Raw genomic sequence first — 27,665 nt, forward strand, 5'->3', positions numbered from 1 at the left:
GCTCTGTGAAACTTCAGCTAAGTGAGTCAAAGTGAAAGAGAGCCATTACAAGTGCCTCATGCGATATTCCTTTATATAAAACATAGACTTCGCGCAAGCTTATAAATCAGGACCCAAAGTTTAGATTTTTTACATTGAGATTTTATGTTTGTACGCTTTCTGATTCAGTATTTCAGACCCATTTCATTGTCCTCAACATTGCAGAAAAAAATGACAAAAACAAGAAAATGAAGGCCAATTGGTCCTCATACCTAAGCCCTCCACCAATCAGCATTGAGCATCATGCCGAATCTTCATTTCAGGAGATTAAAAAAAAAAAGATGAAAAAAGGGCATTTTGATACAGGTCTTCTATGCATTTTATAAGACTTACTGGTTAATAATTGTGGTAGGATTTTTTTCTACCTAGGATTTGAGATCCATAATTTTTGTGTACTGTTAAATACACAGGCAGGTTGGTGAGTCGAAACCGCAGATTAAAGGGAAAACTTTCTGAGATTCGGTGTTAATCAGACATGCTTTATCACCAGCTTATGCATTGATCTTTACCTGAGAACTGTCTGAGCAATAAGCACTATCTCTTTCTGTTCTATGCCATACCCGGCAAAGCTCTAGACATGCTCATTGGAAAGCTGAGTGTTACAAATATGCACAGTAAAATCATCTGTGATAGATTAACAAGAGTGACGTCTATCCACACTAGTGTGAGGTATTTTTTGTTATTAAAATTGTTTTTTATTAAAGTGATAGTTCACCCAAAAATGACTTTCTATCTTATGTAAAACACAAAAGGAGATGTTTGGCATCATTTTAGCCTCAGTCACAATTCACTTTCATTGTATCTTTTTTCTATGCAATGTGTGAATAGTGTCTGAGGCTGCCATTAGGTAACATTCTACCTAACATCTGCTTTTGTGGTTCATGGAATGAATGAATTAATTTGGGTTTGGGGCAACATGAAGGTGAGTATATGATCACAATAATATATATTATATTATAAAATAATAATTAAACATTTTGGGTGACTATACCTTTAAGTTGTGGTAATTGCCTCCCCTGATTTTCAGGGGCTTTTTTAATTAATTTTTTTTACCTTGAAACAGTGCAAAGAAATACTTCATTAGAATAAAAAAAAATACAATATTTTCTCAATAAGCTCATCTAATTACTACAATTAAATAGGGCTGGTTTAGCTAAACCTGTAGTTTTTGAAAAAGTGACCGTGTGGGTTATTTTATCATTGGAGATCTTACTGTGCTGTAACATATCAATGAATGCTTACATAGAAGATTACATGCAAGTTAAGTTCCCACACACAGCCTGAAAGCATTTAGCATGTTACTATTTGGAAAAGTGAGATAATCCTCTTTAAATCAGGGCTCATACACAGGGATTGCACAGCATTCAGTTGTCTATCTAAGATTTAATCTGAAGCGCACTGCTCTCAGAATCATAAACTAGCCTGGGTATTGATGTTGATTTTTTTACCTGATTATCCCATTGGCATCAGCACATACTGTACAGAACTGAGATCAGCCTTGTAAATGTTTAGGAGTTTATGCTTTCTTTGAGAGGGGGAAGATTTTATTTATTTGTTTGTTTTTTAAAACATTAATACTGTAGAATTGCCATTATTGTAGCAGGTCTTATGTGAAAATCAAGCTTATTGTACATAATAATAGACCCTGGACATATCTAGATTGTTTTTAAAAACAGAACTATATTCTCAAATCCCCAATGTCTCACATATCAGAAATATACAGCTCTGTCGAACTTCAAGGCCGGTTCACAGAAGTGACGTGCTGCATTTTTAAACCAAGGTGCCCAATGGCTTGCCGAGAAGCTTGATATATAAAATTATTCTTGAAAGTATAATAATTCAATCTTGCATGTCTGTTGTAACTATAGTTTTTAAAGCACTGACCCTTATGATAAAATAAAATCTACCCGTGGCATGATACTTTATATGGCCCACGAGGCCAATCACAGACAAGACACAAAAAGCTAGCCCTGGGTCATACTGGGTTTTTATAGAACATCTGTTGCCAGCTTTTAATTAATCAAAATAATGAAACCTGATCTGACAGCTTGATCGCCCTCTGGTGTCCATTATGGTTTTCGCATACTGTGGGTTTGGCGCTAGCAAGCTAGATATCTCTTTTATAGCCCTTTTAATAAAGTAACAACACTGTAAAAAGATTTAGTGACACAGGTCACCCTAAGTACGTAGTCCACAAAGATAACAAATAGCATGCCCACCACATATTGTCTCCTCGATAGGTTTCCTCTTACCTGAAACAGTAGGCCTATAAACCCTTAGATGTTCTGTAGGTTTTAACGTCAGAGAAGTAGTCTCAAAACATGAGCCATACTCTGAGCCAAACAATACATTAACACAATAATGCAATGTTTTTATAATACTATTTGCAAGGTTCCTAGCGGCGCAAATGTGCCATTTAAACGCTAATCAATGATGTCATACTCTTTCCCTCTGTAGAGATAAATACAGACGGGTCTTTGTCCCTCTGAGTTTCACACTTTTCAAGTGTTTCAGCTTTGAATTTTCAATTCAAAAACTTGAATTTGCTATATTGGCCTTGTAAGGAGTCAGCCATTGTACAGAGAAAGAACATTTTATTTGGAAAGAGGAAATAATAGAATGTTAAAGTGATTCTTTACATGTATCCAGAAAAATTCTAGAAATATAGGATAAATAGAGCAGCTCAGCCCAGAATAGTGAAAGCAGAGGACATTGTATCATATAAAGGAAGTAACCACTGCACCAGGAGTTTATAGAGATCCACCACCAACGAGGCAGCAAGAAGTGTTTAAGGAATAGTTATCCCAAAAAAGATAATTATTTACTCACCATCATTCAAAAACTTGTATGATTTTTCCATGGAACACAAAAAGGTGAATTGTTTCTTATATCCTGGCCACTCTTTTTCATAATGAACGTGAATATGAATCAGGCCTTTCAAGTTGAAAAATGACTAAAAACCACCATGAAATGACATAAAAGTGGTCCATATAACTTGTGTGCTATGTTCCAAGTCTTTTAAAGCTTTACAATTGGTATTGTGTGAACAAAACAACTTTTTCATTAGTTCCTCATACAATTGCTATCATATGGCTTCAGGTGACTTGGACCATTTACAGCATGAGTCATAAGAAACACTGTTATTATACTTTTAGGGTGTTTTTTTTTTTTTTTTTTTGTCATTTGGGAGCTTTTCAGTTCTATTTCACTTGCGTTATATGGACAAGAGTGACCAGTGTATTCTTCAATAAGTCTCCTTTTGTGTTCTACTGAAGAAAGACAGTCATACAGGTTTGGAACAACATGAGTGTGAGTAAATAAGAACAACTTTTATCTTTGGGTGAACTATTCCTTAAAAATGATGAATCCAAGTGTTCCAGCTGTGGCGAAAAAAAATCATTCTGTCTGCACCTCCTATGGGGTTCTGCTTCCTTTACAACATAGGAGTCCTCTCCTTAAATTTCACTTTGTTGTGTAGACAAGAACATTTAAGTACAGAGAAAGAAGAAGCAGGCAGCAGTGTGTTGCAGTTTTTTTACATGCCGGGACTGAAGCGATCTCCCCGGGCCGCTATTTTAGTGGCGCCCTGCAAGGAAGTCGCTGATTGCAAGAATTGTAAATAGCAGTCCAAGAGGGGACACCTTGAACACAGATGTACAGGTTTTTAATTGTTGCTCTTGATATGTCTGAAGATACTGTATTGTTTTTGAATGCATCAACAGGGAGTTTTGAATTATGAATAATGACATGCAGTTACATAAATAAAATGAACAAAACTGATCAAATGTAGTTGTGTTCACTGATTCTCCCTGAATGCCAAAGCACAAGTCTACACGCAGTTGTACACATATTTTTTTTTAAATAATAGTAGAAGTACTGAATAAAAAACAACTAAATGCATTTTATTAATCCTCTTTTTCTAAACATATTACAGATTGGTTAAATGGGATAAAAATACATCTATGTTAGATAATAATTCTATGTAAATCGCAAAATTAAGAAAAGAAATGTGCTTTTTTATTAGAGATTATGGCATGAATCACGATAATCTTCTAAAAACCATGCCATTGAAATTTCAAGGCTCTTTGTTTTTAGCAAGCGAGTACTTACGTCATTGAACCACTTGGGAATAAACTCCTACATTTACTATATACACCATCCTACATGTTTACTATCTTCTGCAGATAAAAATATCAAAATGATCTGAAGTTCAGAATCTTACAACATTTGGAACTACAACACACAAACACATAAGCTCTGTTCCAGAATGCAGCCTCACAAAGATGGCTACATTCTAAGACAGCACACTAACTGAAATGGAACCTGATAAGTGATTTAGAATTTAGAACACACTACACAGGCAGAAACGAGACACATGAAAATAATTTAGCAAAACATTTGGTAAAGTAACATGAAACAATGAGACCAGGTTGCTTAGAATTTGGTCAAAAGGAGTTATCAGGCAGCATCATTTTGCTGCCTACTTTCGGAATGGACTCCATTTTGGCAGCACACATTTGTATGATCCCTTAAAATGCTGTCTATGGTGGGTCGCTTGGTTTTGGAACAGAACAAAGGTTTACTCGACAAAGGTTTAGTACAGACTTGACATTTATGAAAATTGTTCTCAGTAACTGCACGACTCTTACAAAAGCACATACTCATGCACAACTACTGTATCAGCATACATCAAAATACATTTGTAATGGTATAAAGAATCTCAACCTCCCTCTATTCTAATTGTTCTCACTAATTATACACTATGCCCTACACCATGTTAACTCAGAAATGAGAAGGTGAACAATCGCATCTATGCCTCATCCTTCCACCCTCTGTTTACCACAGCATATGAGGCTCATGCTCCCAGATCACATTGAAAATTGCTAATGATTGTCCAGTCTAACTTTTTATCAGTTGATGTAAACATCTCTTCCTTGATGGTTGACTAAGGGTCAATTAAAAGTATTTTTGTGATCACAACATCATTATTTTGAGTCTGAGAGCATGTAACACATAAACAGACACATGCCTGGTATGTGCATGTGTGCTGCTCAGAGAAGCAGAAGGGGGCTGGATGTTGAGTGCCAGGGAAATGTCATGTTGACCTTTTTAATCAGCAAGCTACAGGCTGCTTGCGATGAGATGAGGAGGGTTTGTGTCACTCACATATGAAGTATAATCAGTGGTAAGTGTAGGTATTGTAAGGGCTGTACATTACAACATCTAATATGTTGCACATTATGCTGTTTGCCTGGATGTTGTGTGTGCATGTGTGCATATGCTTTATGTACAGTATATACACCACAAACCTCTTAGAACCTTCAGGCAATTATACATTGAAGTTTACGCTATGTCAGAGAGCTGCAAATCCAATAATTTCAATGGGGATGATGTGTCACTAGGGTTTGTGAAAGTGACACAACATCATGCAGAAACTCGTTCAGTAAACACCATGAGAAAATTGTAACTTACTGTGCTTTTGGAAATGTGCTTTGATGTATTCTCGATTAATTTAAAACTTACATAGCTCTTTCCACACCCTCAAAACAGAATTTATCCATTCCCATCTGTCCAATGCACCATCAGACCGTTGTTTTGTGTGTAAGTAGCCTAAATGTTATTTACTATCATTCTTGTTAATGCTGGAACAATATTTCTATCAACCAATCAGATTGTATGGTTAGGGTTAGGTTAAGGTTTGGGGTGAGAGGCCTGAACAAAATTCTTATCAACCTTATTTCCTTTGATTTGAGGGGTAGGTTAAAGTTCTAGTTAGGCTTTATCCTATGATGGATTTTGATCCAGGAACATGTCCTACTTTGGATGTATGCCTTTAAGCAGAGAAAATAAAATTTACATTTATTGTTTTGGCAGACACTTTCCTATTCATATAGGGTGTTGTAATAATTACTGGGATGGAAATTTATTTTTGAACTGCTGGCCCATGTCCCATCATCCCTACTGTTTGGTTGCTGCCCTTTGTTTAATGTGGCATGGCAGCTGCTATCTAATGGCTGGATTACACTACACCACTTTCAAAATCTGAACAGATAGTAAAAAAATACTAGGTATCACGAGAGCCTTTAAAAGTTAATCTCCGCTTTGAGTGCTTGCTCGCCATCAATTTCAACACTGTATCACTCAATTTCTCAAGATTCGTCCATTGTCAGATTTCATTATATACAGTACTATGTGATTTTCTGGAAACTCTGTCAACTGCAACTGGCCCAAAATCTGCAGACTGGAGCCGTCTATAGTCAACTATTGCTGTCGAACACCAACTCTGTCCAACTTTAAGTCAAGGCTAAATTCAGCGTTAAAGTTGTGCAGTGTAATGCAGCCTTAAGTGCCATTGTCACTGTGACAATGGGATGAAAAATGGACTAGAACTCATGTAACATGTTGATGGAGCAAGTTATATTACATGTTTCTCATTGTGAATTAATATGTTAAGAAAAGGAAATGCTCCCTAAGCATTTAAAGAGGGAGTGGAAAGCCCAAATTAAGAGAGAAAATGCTGTGGTTGCCCTGTGTGGGGGAGAGATGGAGAGGGTTGAAAGCATGACAGTAGTTTAAAAGCTCAGATCTTCACAATGTACTCCTGCTTTCTCTTTCTGACTAGTGTCAGTATTTGGCATCAAAGAGCAAGCGAGAGATGAAAAACAGGGAAGAAAGGTGAAAGGCAATTAAGAGTAAAATGTAATGTTAAAAGAAAAAAGAGAGATAGATAGATAGATAGATAGATAGATAGATAGATAGATAGATAGATAGATAGATAGATAGATAGATAGATAGATAGATAGACAATTCACACATCTAGGGATGAGACACACACACAAACACGTTTTCTCACGTGAACTTTTAAGAAGAGAGCAGCTGGAATTAACCAATGAACCATCGATGCAGAATGGGGTGGATGACTAAAGATTAATTCTGGACCCACATGGTACACAAATACCACCATAAACACTCACAGTAAGGAGCTCAGTGTTTGTATGTCAAAACCTAATGAGCTGGCAATAAGGGCTAAACAGCATTTTCGGCATCGATAAGCATGTTAGGAAGCTCACTTTTAATTAAACATAACCTGAGTTTCACGCTACTACTAGACCACCCAGATTGCCAGTTGTTGACCCAATTACAGAGAACACACACTTCAGCAGATTGTCAGGGCTCTTAGTTTATTGACTGGTCATCCATAAATTGTCAAAAAACAGAGTACTGAGGACAGCCAGGATTCAGTCCAAGCCAAAAAACAATAATACAGGGCCAATAATTCAAACAAAATCCAAAGGGAAAAATCCGAACAGGGCCCAGCACTGCACAAAACAGAGTCAAAAAGAGCAAGATTTACTTTCCAGGTATCACACAAGGGAGACTGGATAACTCAGCAAAGAGAAAAACAATGGACAGTGTATAAAATACAACCAATGAAACAAGGAACAGGTGGAAATAAGTCTAAACAGGTAGAGGCAAAAAATATCACAAGCATTGATTGCCTCTGGTGGCCTGGAGGTGAATATCACCTCAGAGGGCTGACAGGACCTCTCACTCTAATAGAGTCTCCTGACATTCCCATGGTGATCTGAATGCCATTGATGGAACTCTTGGATAAGAACTTTGTCCAGCACATCCCGAGCAGGGACCCAGGTGTGTTCTACTGGGCAAAATCCCTCCCAGTCAACTAGGTTTTGTAGACCTCTTGAACCCAGTGGGAAACCACAAGGCAGTGAACTGTGAAGACCTGTTGTCCGTTGATGACTCGGGTTAGTAGGGGGTTTGGGAGCAATTGCTGGGGGGGGGATGTAACCACTGGTTGAAGCTGGGAAACATGAAAGGTGGGATTGATTCTCATGGAACGGGGCAGCTGGAGCATGTAGGTCACTGAATTGATCCTCTGAACCCCCTTGAAAGGGCCAACAATTCGAGGTGCAAGCTTGCAAATCTCCCCTAGCAGGGGAAGGTTTTTAGCAGCAAGCCAAACTCTTTGCCTCGGTCTGAAGGAAGGTGTTGACCTGTGTTGACAATTGGCCTGGGTCTGGTACCTCTGGGAGGCTTGCTGTTAAACTCGTTGGGCTATCCTCCAGGTACGTATGCAGCATCTCACAAATGCCTGGGCAGAGAGAACACTGGCCTCCTCCTCCTGTTTGGAAACAAGGATGGATGGTAACCAAACTGGCACTTAAATGGGGACATACCAGAGGAGAAACACTTCAGAGTGTTGTGTGCACATTCAGCCCAGGGTAGCTGAGTGCTGCAGGAAGCTGGACTGGATGTGACTAGACATCTAAGGGTGGTCTCCAGGTCCTGATTTAACTTGTCTGTCCATTAGACTTAGGGTGGAAACCAGAAGATAGCTCACAATTGCCCCAATGAAAAGACAGAAGGCCTGCCAGAAACAGTAGGTGAATTGGGAACTCTGGTCTGAGATGATTTCCTGGGGAAAACCAAAAAAATAGAAACACATGGTCATACACAAGTTTAGCAGTCTCAGCAGCAGATAGTAGTTTAAGCAGTGGAATTAATCAACAAGCTTTAGAGAACCTGTCTACTATAACAAGGATGATAGTGTTGCCTTGAGCGGGAGGCAAGCAGGTAATGAAATCCAAGCATGGCATTTTGGGAATGGGAAGTGGCAGGAAGATACCATGGGGCTTCTGGCGGGGATTCCTACTATGGGAACAGGTGGGGCAGGCTGCCACAACGGTCTTTACATCCTTCTCCATAGTTGGCCACCATAACCATCTTTTAAGTAATTCCAAGTTTCTAAATGACCCTGGGTGGGCAGCCAACTGTAGTGTGTGCCCACATGAGGACATGGGAACGTACTTGTTCAGGGACCAAAAGACGGCCTGCAGGCCCAGTTCTTGGATCTGGGTCATCTTGTTGTGTTTGTACCACAGTGGAGATAATGCCCCAATGAACAGGAGCCACTAGCCAGGACTCGGAATTATGGGCTATGGACTGCTGTCCTAGGTGTTGGAACTAACGTGACAAGGCATCTGGTTTCTGGTTCTTGGTTCTAGGGCAGTAGGAGAGTATGAAATTGAAACAATTCAAAAACAGAGCCCCATGTGACCATAGAGGATTTAAACATTTAGCCTGTTGGATATATGACAAGTTTTTATGGTCTGTCCAAAGCAGGAAGGTATGTTGTACCCCCTCCAGCCACTGCCTCCATTCCTCAATAGCAAGTTTCACCACAAGCAACTCTCGGTCTTCGACATAATAATTCTTCTCCGTAGATGTTAGTTTGCATGAGAGGAAGGCGCATTGGTGGAGCTTATAATCAGCAGATCTCTGAGACAGCACAGCCCTGACTCCCGCATTAGAAGCATCCACCTCAACATTGAATGGGCAGGAAGGGTCAGGCAAACTCAGGATGGGTGCAGTGATGAAACGATGCTTGAGAACCCCAAAAGACTTCGTTGTCTCAGATATCCAGACAAAGTGGTAATTGACTGTCTTGGTAAGGGCTGAGATAGGAGTAGACACAGAGTTAAAGTCTCGAATGAATCTGTGATAAAAGATGGCAAAGCCAAGAAACCATTCCACCTCCTTGATGCAACTCTGTTGAGGCCAATCATGGACAGCTTGTGTCTTCCCAGGGTCCATTTGGATGCTGCCCTCATTATTATGAACCCCAGGAATGAAACTTCAGTTAAATGAAACTCACATGTCTGGTTTGACAAAGAGGTGGTTCTGGTGGAGGTGCTGAAGGACTTGTTGCTTATGTTGAATATGTTCCTGATGAGTCTTGGAGAAAACTAATATATTTTCCACATAGACAAAAACAATCCTGTTCAAGATGTCTCAGAAGACATCATTGATTAGGGCTTGGAACACATCTGTGGCATTAGTAAGGCCGAAAGTCATCTGATAACCCATTGTAGAAGATGCAAACGAGTGCCTTCTTGTTCCAGCCACACTCTGCTACAAGAGTCCTGAAATGGATTGCAAAGTCTGCAGCAGTCCTGGTTCCCTGACGAATAATGAGGAGCTGATTGGCTGCCTCGCGGCCACTGGCTGACTGATCAAATATACATCTTAACTCATCAGAAAAACTTGGAAGGAACAAGAAATGGTGCTCTTTCAAAAAGTGCAGTAGCCCAATCCAAGTCCTTACCAGCAAGAAGTGTGATGACATAAGTCATCTAGGAATGATCAGTGGGGAAGGCAGAGGGCTGCAGATCGAAGGTAAGTGCACACTGGTTCAGGAAACCATGGCACCCCGCTGGTTTACTATCATTCCTTTAGGAGCAGGTAGACGAGGCTCAGGACCAAGAGTCGGAGTAAGACTGGAGGGTTCAGGTGCAGGAGGTGTAGCAGAAGGAGGTGTATGATAGAGCTGATGTAGATAAAGACTGCAAGGCCTGTAAGATCTCTCCCAGCATCCATCTCTTGACCATCACCTCACCTTCTCGACTCAGGGCTCTTAGTTTATTGACTAGTGACAAAAAGGCAATCCATAAATTGTCAATAAAATAATGATTACTGAGGACAGACAAGTTTTAGTCCAAGCCAAAAAATGATAATACAGGACCAATAATTCAAACAACAGCCCTAAGGGAAAAATCCCAACAGGGCCCAGCACAGTCAAAAAAAAAATGAAAACAAGAAACTTTCCAGGTAACACACGAGAGACTGGAGAACTCAGCAAAGAGACACACAAATGTATTGTGTATTACATTTGTATTGTGTATTACATTTGGCAGTGTATTAATACAACCAATGAAACAAGGAACAGGTAACATAATTAACTCAATAGGTAGAGGCAGAAAATAGCACAAGCGGTCATTGAGGGCCTCTGGTGGCCTGGAGGTGAATAACACCTCGGAGTGCTGACACATCGAGACTAAAGTATCAGCACTATGGAGCCCCATACATTTAATACACAAATTATCTGCTAAAACCTATACTGATGTAAGTGAAAACACTAGGCTTCTCCTTAACAAAAAGTCTGGCATTTTTTTACATGCAAACGATCTTGTGATTTGCCGCAAATATTTGCCAGACATTTGCAGCTCATCACCGGTAGTGGTGAACCTGCAGCAAACCTTTGGCAACAATGGTCAATTTGCTGCTACAGGCAAACACTTCTGTGGCAAAGCTCATTTGGATGTGAATATAATGAGTGGCAAATGGGTTTGCCAGAACCATCAATTTTATTGTCATGTGTGCAGTGCACAATTAAATTCTTACTCCGTGTGTCCACCCAATGTTCGGCCGTAGTAAACTTATAGTAGCATTATGTGGTAACCATTTTAAAACTTGTGAAAATAGTCACTGTTGGAGGGGTTGCCGATGTTTTGCGTTGTGTCTAACAACACCCTTTAGCCATGACTACATTAACAATATGTAACAGCCTCTTGTACCATGTTGCTTCATTACAATTTAAATGCAAGGCCTACATAATTTTTTCACATTGCGGTAATAAGAACTGCTGGGTAACATGCACATATTTGCCCTTAAAATACACTTCATTTTCTGTATGCAAAATTGTATTGATCCTTTTTTCCTTTTTATTATGGAGTAAAATATGACCAGGACATCTTCTTAACAGGTTTCATGAGAATATGTGTATTCTACCGAGAAATTGCCCTTACAGAGCGTCATTCTGCACTGAACATGCATTACAATGATAAAGTAAGCCACAACAAACAGTACTAGCCTCAGCCTACTGGTTCTGTCCTTTTTTCAGTATGTGCTTAGCACTTCCCTTTCACTCACTCTCAGTACAGCTGTGACTAAGGCATGGAGAGAAAGGGGTGGGGGGTGGTGTGGGTGGAAGAGAGAAAAAATTGATGGTTTAATGTGGGTGCTGAATAAAGTGAGAGCTGAAGCATGCTGCCGAAAAACACGAGAGTGATTCAGCACATGGAACAAATCCGAAGATTGCTCGAAACGCAGCTATTTGTCCACAATTTTGCTGCAGTAGACAGTATAACACAGAATATACTATTTATATTGAACAAGGGATCACACTGTCTTCATTTTAAGATTACATTTACTGGCCAAAAGGATATTATAGCACCTGTTGCTGTCTGACATTTTAATGAGGCTGCACTGAATGAGTGCCTCAATGAATACATTTCTGCTTGCCTTCTTGTTCTGCAGAGTAAATGCACCAGGCAGTCTTCAGTCTTGAGTGTGTGTGTGTGTGTGTGTGTGTGTGTGTGAGAGAGAGAGAGAGAGAGAGAGAGAGAGAGAGAGAGAGAGAGAGAGAGAGAGAGAGAGAGAGAGAGAGAGAGAGAGAGAGAAACTGCCCTCATTTCGGATCAGCTCATGGAGCAGCACTCTCGTTGAATTTAATGTTGCCTCGTTCCAAAATGGCCGACCATGGCAACACAGTTTCCCCAGCATGTTCCTCTAGCGCTGCGCGCTCGGACCAACGTCAGAGCTACGATTGAAAAAGAAAAAAAAACATATATCCTCTTGTGACTCACTCGAATAAATTTAACCCCTTCCTCACTTTTTACCGCGGCTCTGAGTACTCTAAGGCAGAGGCGCTAAGCATCATCGACATGCTGCGAATCTAAAGACACATTGTGGACACTGCGGTGAAACCGAATGACGGAGAGGGGCGCCAGGTGCATGGGTGTCCAGGGAGCATCACTGGGGAATAGACCCTACTAATGTACACCTACTCAACATGTTAGCCGTCCATTCATGAGAGAATAACCTTACAGAATAACTTGGCATCAGTAAATCTTCACATTTGCGCGTGCCAACGCGGGTTTTGTAGTTTAATTAGTTGTCATGTAATGTAGTCTCCGATACGTTCATTGAAAATTTGTCTGGAAAATGCGCGTAACAGTTGTACCTCAACAGCATGGGTGTTATTTAATGATCTCGCGTGTATCGGCTTGACACTGTGTGGACACGAGCGCCTGGAAGCGGCATATTCTGTGCGTCTCAGCGGTTTCAGAACCAGAGCGCCTTTGCGCTGATTATACAAAGCGACATAAAACGCGACCACCAGTGGATACATCATACTGCAAGGGTTGTATTTCTACTCGATGTTTTATACTGTTGACGAGGACGCGCTACGACCAACAGCGGAGATTTAATGCATGGAAACAGAAGATCAACGATCAATTATTCCCCGGTTTAACTGATAAAAGCTCTGAAAAAAATTGTTGGAGCGTCGAATTGAAGATTTAAACAACTTTGATGACATCGCGTTGGTTCGCGCTGTGGATATCACATCATTATCGCAACAGCTGTAAGCGTTCGAGACAGTGATGCTGTCTGGGCAATAAGTATGAAACTGCGCGTGAGTACAAAACAATCGCGTGTATGAAACACGACTGATACGAAGATAGGTGCTTTTGTTTAAAATGGACAGAGGTTCTGGTTCAGAAATAATTAAATGATGATATGAATTATTGATGCAACGCTAAGACGTAGCTTTGGCGAGGTAAAAAAAAAAAAAGGAGACAATAAATGTGAATTTTGAAATAGCAAAATATTTGGTCGAAGGAGTTGAAATGCATCATGCGTGTGAAATCAATTCCCTGGTGATCTGTCATGGATTTAAGATGCGTTTAAACGGAAGAAGCAATATTAATGGCTTGAATGAAGAGAACACGCTATTGAAATGAGGGTGAGAGGAAGATAACGGGCGACTGGGCTATTGTGAAAGACATGCGCACACGTCCTAGAAGGCAATTTAGTATTGCAGTGGATTTATCAGAACAACTTTTGGTACCTGGCTTTCCCTTTCCATCTTGATCGCCTTCGGATGGTATGACTCGTACAGAAAATGTCTCCCAAACACTTCAGACTGGAATGTGTGTCATGAATAGACCAAAACTAAAGGATCTTAACAGGTGCAATGATTTTATGTTTTTTTTTTTATTTTTATGTTTAACTACACATTTGAAAGGGAAAGGAAAAGGTTATACACCTGAGAAATGGATGAAAAGGAGAATCAGCTTTGCCTTCTGTCTCATGGATTTTTGCTGACTTAGCTTTTTAAGGCCTCGGACACATGGTGCTGGCATTCTTTGTCCTGTGACTGTGTTTTGTCGTTTTTATTACGTTTTGGGAGGTAAATTGAAGCATAGATGGCCCTTTTGTTTTGCTCATTGACAAAGAAAATGTTTATTTCTTCAAAATGACTTTGATCTCAACTCAATAATTCCATGGTGGCATTGGAAAAATGGCACACTTGACAACTGCACACTGACACACACAATCACACCCATCATAAACAAACATTCTCTGATTATTGTCCTTTGTGTGTGAATGCAAAATCCCATTATGAAATTCCCTCATCACCTGAATCCAGTACTGTGACTGCCAAAGCTGCATTAGACTTTGAAGGAGGCTCATTTTGGAGTGACCACAGTTCAACTCTGGTTACACTTCTCTAAATCCTTTACATTTTCATCTCTCCCCCCCACCCCCACCACGTGGGGGGGAGAGCATACTTCTCAGGGGTGACTCCAGAAACGTGTCACTCTCAGCCCAGCAGACAGTGACAGTTACAGAGGTCTATCAGCATGGATGCTGGGCAGGGCAGCCCAGAGAGCCCCAACCGGGCAGTGGAGTACCTTTTGGAGCTCAACAACATCATCGAGAGCCAACAGAAGCTTTTGGAAACACAGCGGCGGCGCATCGAAGAGCTGGAAGTACAGCTGGACCGACTCAGCCAGGAGAACAAGGACCTTCGGCTGGACCGACAGCCCTGCCCGCCTCCACCTCCACCTCCCATCCACCCCACCCAGATGGCCACACCCCATGCTCCAGCATCCACAAAAGTCTACTCCAATAAGAGCCACAACAGTGGCCCCATCCCAATCCCCATCCCAGCGCCAGCACCCCCGCCCCCACCTCCACCTGTACCGCCACGGGACCGCCGCGTCAATGCCAATGCACACACAAGGCTCGGCCAGAGCCTGTCATCTGGACCCAATGCCACAGAGCGAGAGAGGGAACGAGACAGGGATAGAGAGAGAGATGGCGCCGGTACCAGTTTGGGCAGCTCTCTACCGAGACCGTAAGTACAAGCCTGGGGGCTTATTTACTGAATTTCTGAGGACAGAGAACAGGCTAAACAGTCCTAAATGCTGGCTGTTTGGGTAACTGTCAGTCAAGAGAGTATGTTCTCATGTGAAAGTTAAAGATTGTATGCAAGCAAGTGTGTGAACAAGAATGTTTTATGAAACAGCTACTGTAGCTAAATAAACAGTTATGTAATGGATACATTTGTATGCAAGTATAGATAAGTAGGCTGCTAACACAGTCTCCACATAAGATGTGCTTGTAATATTGTCTGAATGGAGATTTGAGCTTAACATAAACTTCTTGGTGGGGCATTCTTGAATATAGATGTTTCCCTAATCTAACACATCTGATTCAATATATAAGCTCCTTAGCATGCTCTGAAAGGACCCTTTTCACATTTCCGTGTTTGGAACACATAAGTAAAATTCAGTGAGCTTAACTTCTATAGCGGTGAACGGGAGACCTCAGCAAATATTTTTATGCACAGTTTTGAATTTCAAAAGAAAACTCTTACTTTTCCATGAATTTCCATAAGAAGAAAAATTAGTGAAAATGTACTGTCACACCCTCCGCATCTGGTAGCTATTTAATAAAAAATAAAAAAATTCTCCCCCCGGGGTAATAATTAAAAATGGTAAATGTACACTAAATTATTAAACAATTTTAAATATAAAAATGTTTGCGAGATTTACGCTGCTAAATGGGCATCATTACAGTCTGTGAAAAGGGTCCATTGGGTGTGTCAAATAAGGGAGACATCCAAACATGCTGTGTTGGGGGGGACTCCAGGACCATAATTGAGAAACACTGCTGTAGATAGCTCTAGCCTCTTCTTACAAGGGTGTTTTACTAGCCTTTTGATTACACTGGGAATGGTGGCACAGAACTAAGTCTCGGAAATAAGAAGTCAAATCCCAGAGAACAGAAAGTACCTCTGTCTTTCCTCTTCTCACCCTGACTATATTACAAAAATGAAACAGAGTGCAAAAGTCTGCTATAATAGTGCTGTTTCCAGGCCATCGGAGAGGCAGTTGGCTGTGCTATAGAGCCTGAACATTACATAAACCGACAAACTTTCACCTGTGTATGGCCTTATCTGGACAGACTTGTGCTGCTGGGCCTTTGGAAGACTGATGTCAAGGGGTCATTGGACTGAATTAGTATGCTAAATCTGATACAAATCTAAAAAAGTTAAGGTTATATTGGTTATAAAGTTTTGTGGAGACTAAGTCAGTGTTCCAGGAAGTTTAGCGCTATTATACTGTAAAACTGCCTTTAAAGGGATAGTTCACCCCAAAAATTTACGTTTTGTCATAATTGACCAACCATCATGTTTTTCCACACCCGTATGACTTTCCTTGGAACACAAGAGATATTTAGCAGAATGCCTCAGTAACCATTCACTTTCACTGTATGGAAAATAATAAAATTGAATGGACACTGAGATTTAAAGGGATAGTTCACCCAAAAATGAAAATTCTCTTATTATTTACTCACCCTCATGATATCCCATATGTGTATGAATTTCTTTCTTCACTAGAACACATTTGAAGAAAAATAAAAAAATATCTTGACTCAGTAGGTCCTTAAAATACAAGTGAATGGAGATTTCTCTTTTGAAGCTCAAATAAAATCACAGACAGTCAGCATAAATGTCATCCATATGACACCAGCTGTTAAATTAATGTCTTCTAAAGCGACACAATCACTTTTGGTGCGAAAAACATAAATATCAAAGTACTTTTTAAACTCTAAATCATGCTTCCATTCTGCAGCGGTAAGCGCATATGACATCATTGCATTAGCATTTGAAACACGCAAAATCTGACGCGTATGCATCACAGCCGGAAGAGCAGCGCTGTTTACAAGTGAGGAGGAGGAATGCTGTACATTAGCTTTTGCGTTTTTGTGCTTATCCTGGATGTCTCAACCGAGTGGAGAATGTGAGATTACCTCTGTATCATGGCAACATGAACACTTCACACTAGAGACTGCTTGGACTCGTGAACCTTATCCTCACGTTGGATTATAGTTATAAAGTACCTAAATATTTATCTTTTTTTCACACCGGAAGTGATTGTATTGCTTTAGATGACATTAATTTAACCATTGGTGTTGTATGGATGATGTTTATGCTGATTGTCTGTGATTTCTGGGGTGGCTGTGGCTGAGTTGGTAGAGTGGGTCGGCCACTAATCACAGGGTTGGTGGTTTGAATCCCGGCCCACATGACTCCACATGCCGAAGTGTCCTTGTTGCTCCCAATGGGTAAGCACCTTACATAGCAGCTCTGCTGTGATTGGTGTATGTATGTATGTGTGTGTATGGGTGAATGAGACGCAGTGTAAAGCGCTTTGAATACCATTAAGGCTTAAAAAAGCGCTATATAAGTGCAGACCATTTACTTCAAAAGAGAAATCTCCATTCACTAGTATTTTAAGGACATACTGAGCTAAGATAATTGTATATTTTTCTTCAAATTTGTTCTGGTGAAGAAAGTCGCACACACCTTGGAGGGTGAGTAAATAATGAGAGAATTAAAATTAAAATAAAAACACACTGCCTAATGTCTCCTTTTGTGTTCCACAGAAGAAAAAATTTCCTATAGGTTTGGAGCAACATTAGGGTGTGTAATGTTATGTCTCTTCGTCCACACTAGCATTTTCAAGTGTTTTCCAAAAGTTGCTCGTCCACACTGAAACGTATGAAAACACTTAAATCTTGTTACTGCGCATTCGGAAAATCCCCGTTGCATGTACGGTCTGAAACTCAAATGTCCTCTTGTTCCGTTGCTGGACAGCAATTCCGGGTACATTCCCTTCGCCTTTGAAGGAATGCAATGTGATGGCAGTACAAAGTAACATTTATTTTTTAACAACGCTATCAAAGTGAGTATCAAGTACAACAGTGCCGTTATAACATATGCCGCCATCTTGATTGTTTTGGTTGAATAGACCGCATGACAACAAATACATGATTTTCAGGTATATTGGTTTTCACAGTCCACACTACAACGTGAAAATGGCGTTTTCAAATTTATCCACTTTGGAATGCGTTTTCAAAAATCTAAGCCATCTCAGTGTGGACGGAAGGCCAAAATGGAGAGAAGATGCGTTTTCAAACGAAAACATATTAGTGTGGACAAGGCCTAAATGATGACAATTTTTATCTCTTTGAGTCCATAATAAGCGTAGTTTAGGACAGGGCCTAAGTAGATTGAAACTGGTGCTACAAACCTGATCTTGCGTCAGTCATGGGTCGCCTTCATAATCATGTATTGAATAAGTGTGGGAGGGTCTCTGAAAATAACCAAACATTTGCATGCTAATGCCTGTCAGTAGTCATTAGTCCTGTCAACAACTTCAAAACTGTCAGTATCATTTGCAGCATGTGCTGCATCAACATGCTCCGTATAAATTCATAGAAAGAAAGATGGTATATGAGTGTAGTGGGCCAATTCTTGTGCTGCTGACTGTTGGGTTGTTTGTCTCTTTGCCTGCATTGCTGAAGAATAGACCTCCCCATTGCACCTGATTGCTCCTGCCTGTAGTAGTGTGCACTTGATCCAACCCCATCAGAGTGCACAGTGCATACAGCTGTATACTTGAGCAGTTCTGGGGGAGGTTTGGCCCTTCTTGTTTGGATTAGATTGGTGTGGCCAGAATAAGACCGCAGTATAAGGTCTACTTTAGCATTTTGGCTGGTTTGGTGAGAAGATTTGTTTTGTATGTATGATCGGGCCACTGTGTGGGAGAGGTTGTGATTAAAATTCAGTGCAGAGTCAGATTGTGGATCAACTTGTGTGGGAGAATGAAGAATAAAGTCAGAGAGAGAGAGAGAGAGAGAGAGAGAGAGAGGGAGAGAGAGAGAGGTTGCAGAATACTGCACCCTTTTTTGTTTCTCTCACTTTCCATATTTTGCTCCTTCCAATTCTCTTTTATATTTCTCTCTCTCTCTCTCTCTCTTGCCCTGTTTTCAAATGGAGATAAACTATTGGCCTCTGTGCAGATTAATCGAGTGCTGAGTGACCCTGTTTACACCTGATATTAAGATGTGTCTCGGGTAGATGCCAACATTTTGGCTTCGGTAAGATACCAGCTCTGGTACCTCGGTATTGATACTAAATCGATACTATAATCAACAAATAAAAAGCCAAATTTTTAATGAAAAAAAAACACAGATAATGACTTGATTACAAGAAATGCATAAAGTCTCACATATACAAATTATGTGTTTTCCATTTAAATGTTTCTGGATTCCATATGAACTGTTTTAATTAAATGTCATGATCAAATGTTTAATCAAATTGATACATGCAGCTTTAATAAAAAAAAATATCTAATATATATATATATCTTTTTTTTTTTTTGGTAAAATAAAAGAGCTTCACAGAATTTATGTAAACAAAAAAAACTCTAGTTCATTCTGTAGCATGCAGCACATGTGACTGTATATTATTTAATTAAATTACATCCTTCTGCTGTTTAATGATCACATTTGGCCATATCCAGAGGTTTTTTATTTTATTTAAAATTTGTCATTGATTTAATGTAAAAACTGTCACATCACATATTGTTTTGCTAATGACAGCATACTATAATATGGTACTGAAATTAACAACAAGTTCATATCGTACCATTTAATATTTTTGGTATTGCGATACTACGTTAGTACCGGACGGTTATTTCCTTTTAAAGCCGCTCATAACTGGCAAAGTTTAAACTTGTTTTAAGGCAGCGGTTGATTGGCAGGTGAGGGATGGCGCTTCACTGCTGTTTGGGACACATTCAGGACAGATTAGCATTTACATCTCAAATGCAACGTGGTTTCTTTTTAATTGGAATGGATTTAAACATGGTAAAGGTAAAATGTGTTAAATGAACTGCAGTTACTACACTCATCTGAAAGCATAATGAAATTAGTCAAAATACCTAAAAAACAAACAGGCAAAGGACAGGGCAAGTCTACAACTTTACAAATGACGGGTGTTCCAATTCTGCAGAATTCTGTGGCCAATTATTGAATGTATAATCACATTTGGAAATATAACTAAAATGGCCATACAGTCGCTGGAAATAAAAAAAGAAAAAAAAGATTTCACTCCCCTAATAGTAGTAAGAATCTACAATATTTTAACCAAAATCTTGTTAGCTAACACAGTAGTGTTACTATAGAAATTGTTTAAATCTTTCAACATAACGTTCACTACTTAGACATTTTTTTATCACAGTTGCTGATCCCTCATTGAAACTGCTTTGGTGTTGTGTTCTGGGCCATCAGATGAATCACATGTCTATGTGAGAACTACGAATACACAACATTTTTGAGAAACCAACAAAAATGAACAACGCTAATAACTTTACCTTTTAGGAGCGGGACAAGTAGCTCCACTATTTTCACAATAATGTAGCTTTTTCAGAAACACGATTAGTAGTGTAGCGTCACATAACACTGCATTTGTCTTGCAGCAATTCAGCCGAGGCAGTAATAAAACACACTTACCTTCTGTTAACTGTCCTCTTTGATAGCGTTGGGAAATCCGAATCATGTAAGTAAATCGGTTCATTCGGACAGTTTATATGAAGTAGTTGGTTAAAAACAATTCCCTGATTCACTTACAGTATGTACTATTGGGAAGTCAATACATTTTAGTGAATCGATTCATTCAGACGGTTCAAGTAAATGATTCCCCGATTCACTTTAGCCCCTGAAAAGAGGTCACATTACCTTCTTTAAGCAAAATATTTAGTTAACTGCTGCTGTTTATCACTTTGTTTTCAACTGGGTTATATAAAATATGGTGTATTCTAGTTTTATTTGTTGTATTTAGTGTAACTTTATATGTTTCATTTTAAAGAGCAATCTGGTGAATATTACAGTGTGCATACCTTCCACCCCAGTGACTGTAGCTTTGCTAGCATTTGCTTAGCATCATCTCTACCTGAAACAAAGACATAACATGAGAGACATGAGGGCAGACGGCCAGTTTCACCAAAAGTCTTCTGCGTTTTAGAGACCTTGTTGATGGAGTTTTTCCTCAGCATTACTGATTCAGAATACACTTTCAGCTTTTTCTCTCTCTCTTTATTTCCCCTGTTTCTGTGTCCCAATCACTCATGCCTCCCCTCCTCTGCCCACTCTTGGTGTTGAGCAGATGGCACACTGGCATGGGACTCGCCATTTTCTTTAGGGTCACCTTTTCTCCTTTCACCCATAAGGGTCATTTACAGCATTTTGCTTCTTGTGAGCTCTTTCTCTGTTTAGATCTGTATATTTTGCCCCTTTTTTTCTCCCCTCGCCCCACCGGACAAATGACAATCCAAATGACCCAACTCTGGTGATCACAATCTCTGACTGTGTATTATACTCTCTCTCTGGTGTAACTCTTTCTGCTCTTGAGAAAGTGTAACTACTGCAGTGGGTGAGCTGTTGAGGTGGGATTGTTTCTCAGAATAATTAGGATGCCCTGTGTTAATTACATTTTTCCAGTGCAGGTGGCAATTACTGTCGTAGATCTGAGACTGTGAGTAATACGCGGGATGTTGGGGGACTGAATGATAGAGTTTATGCAATTATGATGTAATTGAATGTCTATGAGGAGCTCACATGTCAGTCAAACCTGACACATGCAGCTCTGTTGAGTAGTTTCATAAGTTGATCTCCTTTTATTCAAATTAACTTTGATTTTATTCTCTTAATTTCAGCCTAATTTTACAGTTCGTATCTTTGGCATGCATCAGTGACACAAAGCAATGGTTTGCCAATCCACTTACTAGAATCACAGAAATTACATACAGTCTTGTGGTGTTGTGGTTTGATGCGCTGCTCCAGCCACTTTATTTTCCCTGCCTGAAATAATACTAATATTTAATTTAAAATAGCATATGTTTGAATTTTATTGCTATTAAGTTTAGTCATAATATCTCTTCTGATATTACATCAAAGCCAGCTTGTGATGTTTCTGGTTTCTGGCCTACTAATTTGATTTATTTCTAACCAACTGTATACACATTATTGTAAATCTAATGGGTGTAAATAATTTTTTTACGCTTCTAAAATTGTGCATAGAAAGTCAGTTTATATACCAATAGATTTCCTTTCACGTAATACTAAGAAATTAGTTATTTTTCCAATTTACTCTAGACCACTAGCTTTCAATTGGTCTTTCTGTGGTTAATGAACATACTGTGGGGATGTGAAGCCTTAAAAACCCACACTGTGTTTACCCTTGAATTGAACGTCAATGGCTTGAGGTTTTCTAAAATGGAAGCTTTATAGGAGTAGTTCACCCAAAAATGAAAATTCTCTCATAATTTACACACCCTCATGCCATTCCAAATCTCAGCTCTGTAGGTCCATAAAATGCAAGTGAATGCTGACCAAAACGTTGAATCTCCAAAAAAGCACATAAAGGCAGCATTAATCCAGTGGTGTAATCCATGTCTTCTAAAGTGATCTAATCGATTTTGGATCTAAAACTACACTTCCTACTGTTTGATGCATGCACATAGTGCTAGATAGTGCTAGGGAGTGTAATCAAGCTTAAAATCACTGATTTCAATGCCTAGAGACTACAATGGCAAGATTTACAGTGAAAAAGGAGTTACAATTTGATCTGTTCTCAACCAAAACTAATTTAATCACTTCAGAAAACATGGATTAAACCACTAGAGATTTATGGATTACTTTTATGCTGCCTTTATGTGCTTTTTAAAGCTTCAAAGACAACTGTGTCAAGACATATGCATTCCTGACCAACGTTCAGTTTTTACTGCAGAGGCAAATGCTTTATTACTAGCACTGAAGTTCATTGAGACTGTTCCACAGAAATCCTTGTTAATGATAACTGATTCCAAATGTCTGGAAGCATTGGAGTCCATAAAAACCGATCACCCAACAGTCGCGAAGATTTAAAAAAAAATGTAATCTCTGGAATCAAAGAATTTGAGTATTATTTTCTGCTGGGTACCTCGCCACTCAGGAATCTCTGGTAAAGAACAAGCAGATAGAGCTGGCAAAGAATCATTATCCTCCGTACTAGTAAAACCAACATTAAACGTAAACACTAAAAACAAATTGCAGTCCAAATGGGATCAGTGTTTAACAACAAATTACGGGAAATAAATCCTGTTGTTGGAACAAGACACATATTCCCTTTTAATAATCATTGGGATCAAGTCACTTGCACACGATGCCGGATAGGACACGCAAGGCTCGCACACCAATTTTTACTGTCTGGAGAAAATTTTTCAAAGTGCCCATCCTGTCAGAACCCACTATCCATTAAAAATGTCTTACTGGACATTTAAACAATCTTAAACACCTTAGTTTTACTCTTGAATAACTATACTGGCTCTCGCCATGAATATAGCCATAGAAGCTGGCATGGTGTTAAAAATGAAATAAATAAATAAAGAAAGAAAGGATGCTTCAAAGATTATGGACCTACAGAGCTGAAATATTCTTCTAAAATGTTTATTTATATTCTGCAGAAGAAAGTCATACACATGTGGGATGGCATAAGGGTGAGTAAATTATGAATTTTCATTTTTGGGTGAACTATTCCTGTAAAACTTCAAGCCATTGCTGTTCAATTCCAGTGTGAATACAGTGTGAGGTCCCACATTATCCATGACTATTCATCCTTAGCATGGATTTGTAAATTAGTAGAAACAATGGGGTTTGAATGGGGTATTTAAGTGGATTTTTGCTAAATCATTGATATTTGTAATCTTTTGAAATAATTTCCCTGCATTAGATCAATTTGTATTCACATTTGCTCCATTGATTTATATGTTTTCCTTACTGTGTCTTTAATAATACAACATTACTGACAGTTGTCCATGTTTGTCTGTCTGTCTCTCACTCTTCCACTGGATCCACAGGTCAGAAGGGAACTCGTCCAACAAAGACAGGTCTGTGTTCATGCTTTCATCTCTCCATTCTCTCTTCCTCCTCCACAGAGCACTCTCTGACTCCTGTAGTAGAGCATGCACAGCCAAGTGACAGAGGCCTGTTCTATTTAGGGCAACCTGAATGCATGTGGGACATGCCTTTATGAAATAGCTGTTGCTTCTGGAGCAGGTTTTATCAGAAGAAAAGCATTGTAAACTCACTGCTACTCAGAATTAAAGGGATAGTCAACCAGAAATTCATATTATGTCATCATTTACTCACCCTCATGTTGTTCCAAACCCATATGACTTCATATGATTCACAAAAAGAGATGTTAGGTAAAATATTAGCCTCTGTCACCATTCGAAAGAATAAAAGTGAATATATTCAATAAAGTAAATTGTGACTAGGGCTAACATTCTGCCTAACATCTACTTTTGTGTTCCACAGTGAAAATATCGTCATAAGGGTCTGGAACAACAGTGAATAAATTATTACATAATTTTCATTTTTGGGTGAACAATCACTTTAGGACAATAATATCAGGACTAGGGCTGAAAAATACAGTAAAGACCTCTGTTGTAATAAAGAATTTTCAACACTTGCCTGCAAGACTCACTGTTAGCTGTTGCCATAGTGACCAATATGTCCAGTGTGAGTATGTTAATGGGTATTGATATGCATGTTGTTTGCATTCGCCCTTTATAGTGAATGTGGACATGGGCGTTAGTGGTTAGTCAGAAATTACAAGAGTGATACCACAGCTGTGTGAATGTGTTTGTAGGAGTGATAGTGGGTGCAGGGCAAAAGGTCAAATGGTATTTGTGGCAAGAATATGCTGGATTTTGATATTTAAGAGAATACATTTTTTTTGCACAATGCTCATTGTGCCAAAGCAGCTTTGCAAAGAGTAGTGTCTTACAAACCCCCCAGTGAGCAAGCTAAAGGCAACAATGGCAAGTTGGTTGTAGAGAACAGTTGATCATGTTTTTCTGTATAATTCAGTGTTTCAAAGCATTTTTAGTAGGTTTTGTGCTGCCGTGTTAAAATGAGAGCGATCGGTGGTTTTGAAGTGGCTCTCTGTGGCATTGTTATACCGATTCCTCACCATGAGCACGAGCCGGGGATCCGAATGATACATGCTCGGTCGTCATGGTAACACCTGATGAACTGGATTACCGAAAAAAGTTGGTTGTATAATACATAGCATATTCTGTGCATGTATTTAGAGCACACATACTATATGGCAACACTTCAATCACACAAATCTGATAACCTAAAAAAAGTGCTTTATGTGCCCACATCTACACTGTTAGAACAAATGTATATTTTTTATATAAATCATATCTTTAGGGGTGCAACAGCTTGTCACTGGGGCATTGCCCTCAAAGGTACACCAACTGCACCTTTTTTACACCTTGAGGTACTAATAAATACCCTTTAGGGACAGATAAAGTACAAATATATTCCAATTGACAGTGTTGCAGCCCCAGTGTTGTACCCCAAAAGGTACACTTTTTGCTAAATCAATTCTGACAGTGTAGATAAACTGATTTTATTGGTCAAAAATATTATTTATCATATCTAAATCAACCTGACAACAATAGGTTCCATCAACAAAAGTAATTTCTAAAGGTTAGATCAAGCTGAAATCGATCTTTGAGGTGACAGTTGCACAATTTTTACAATGTATGTTTGGAATTAAATACTAATCTGCTATACTACACAGTGTACACTGTATACTGCCTACCATTTTTTTAAACTAGTAATTGAATAAATAGGCTTCATCACACAATGGGCTCTATTTTTGTGGCCACACAAAACACAGCACGATGCGCATCAACCGTGTGCTATATCTCATCCCATTTTTGTGCCAAGCACAAGTGGTCGTGGGTGGGAGCGTTTGTGCTATCTGTGGGTGTATGCACAAAAACTGTGGATGTATTTTGTAAGTTGCGCAAAGTGCGATTTCCTATTTACCTGAGAAATAGTTTATTGCACTAAGATGTTTCAAAAGCACATCAGTTCTAGACTAAACTAAGTTCTAGGGATGCCATGATTATATGGTTTCATTATTACCCATGATTAAAAATGTCCTGGTTAATATAATAGTAAGAATTTAGAATCTAGGGTTAAAACCTGTAAAAAAAAATGATTTACACTTGGCAAAAATATTATGTATATTACATAATATAAAATTGTTTTTCTCTTTTGCCTGTGCATTGATGGTTAGAGCAGCCGTTACTATGGGTATGGATGGTGGTCGCGTGGTGCATGGCCAGGTGTCGTGGACTGAAAGTGAACTTTCAATTCACTTGAAACTGGGGCTAACACAAACGCCAAAACATGACAGAGGAATTAGATCTACCAGACTCATGTCCAACAAAAAAGTGACTTCAGATCATCTGTTTGGGAGCATTTGAATGACTGAATGAAGATGACGGATGAAAACATGCTGACAGAAGTATAAAGTTACACATCCTACAAATGGGAAAGGATGTTCTACTTAGTCATCCAACAACCAACTAGTGAGTATAATATTTTTAGCTGTGGTGCTTTTAAAAGAATGAATTGAAAGATGCAACGTTTTGTAATGTTTAAGCGTGCTAACAGTGCACGGTATACGTGTAGTTACAGTTGAATTCAGAAGTTTACATGCACCAAATACATCAGTTTGGATCACTACTTTATTTTAAGAATGTGAAATGTCAGAATAATAGTAGAGAGTGATTTATCACATTCCCAGTGGATCAGAATTTTAAATACAGTTTGTTAGAATTTGGTAGCATTGCCTTTAAACTGTTTAACTTGGTTAAAAAATTTATGGTAGCCTTCCACAAGCTTCTCACAATAAGTTGTTGGAATTTTGGCCCATTCCTCCAGACAGAAATGGTGTAACTGAGTCAGGATTGTAGGCCTCCTTGCTCGCACAGGCTTGTTCAATTCTGCCCACAAATTGTCTATTGGACTGAGGTCAGGGCTTTGTGATGGCCACTCCAATACCTTGTTGTCCATAAGCCATTTTGCCACAAATTTGGAGGTATGCTTGGGGTCATTGTCCATTTGGAAGACCCATTTAGTTTTAACTTCCTGGCTGATTTGTTGAGAGGTTGCTTCATATATCCACATAATTTTCCTTCCTCATGATGCTATCTATTTTGTGAAGTGCACCAGTCCTCCTGCAGCAAAGCACCCCCACTACATGATGCTGCCACTCCCATGCTTCACGGTTGGGATGATGTTCTTTGGATTGGAAGCCACACCCTTTTTCCTCCAAATGTAATAATGGTCATTATGGCCAAAAAGTACAATTTTTGTTTCATCAGACCAGAGGAAATTTCTCCAAAAAGTAAGATTGTTGTCACCATGTGCTCTTGCAAACTGTAGTCTAGATTTTTTATTGTGGTTTTGGAGAATGGCTCCTTTGCTGAGCATACTTTCAGGTTACGTCGATATAGGACTTGTTTTACTGTGGCTATAGATACCCGTTTCCTCCAGCATCATCACAAGGTCCATTTGCTGTGGTTCTAAGATTGATTTGCACTTTTCGCACCAAACTACGTTCATCTCTAGTTTACAGAATTTGTCTCCTTCCTGAGCGGTATGTTGGCTATGTGATCCCATGGTGTTTATACTTGCATACTATTGTTTGTACAGATGAACGTGGTACCTTAAGACATTTGTAAATTGCTCCCAAGGATTGAACCAGACTTGTGGAG

General features: G+C 39.3%; 1 protein-coding gene across 1 annotated transcript in view; it reads left to right on the forward strand.

The window, feature by feature from the left end:
- Positions 1-14,546: 14,546 nt before the first annotated feature.
- The window catches only part of LOC127630573 (IQ motif and SEC7 domain-containing protein 3-like), a 40,618-nt gene continuing 27,499 nt past the window's right edge, over positions 14,547-27,665 (forward strand). The window contains exons 1-2 of the mRNA XM_052108198.1: positions 14,547-15,043; positions 23,937-23,966. Coding sequence (XP_051964158.1) covers positions 14,547-15,043; positions 23,937-23,966 — 527 coding nt within the window. The remainder of the gene's footprint in view (positions 15,044-23,936; positions 23,967-27,665) is intronic.

Source organism: Xyrauchen texanus, chromosome 37 (assembly GCF_025860055.1).
Source record: "Xyrauchen texanus isolate HMW12.3.18 chromosome 37, RBS_HiC_50CHRs, whole genome shotgun sequence".
Taxonomy (NCBI): domain Eukaryota; kingdom Metazoa; phylum Chordata; class Actinopteri; order Cypriniformes; family Catostomidae; genus Xyrauchen; species Xyrauchen texanus.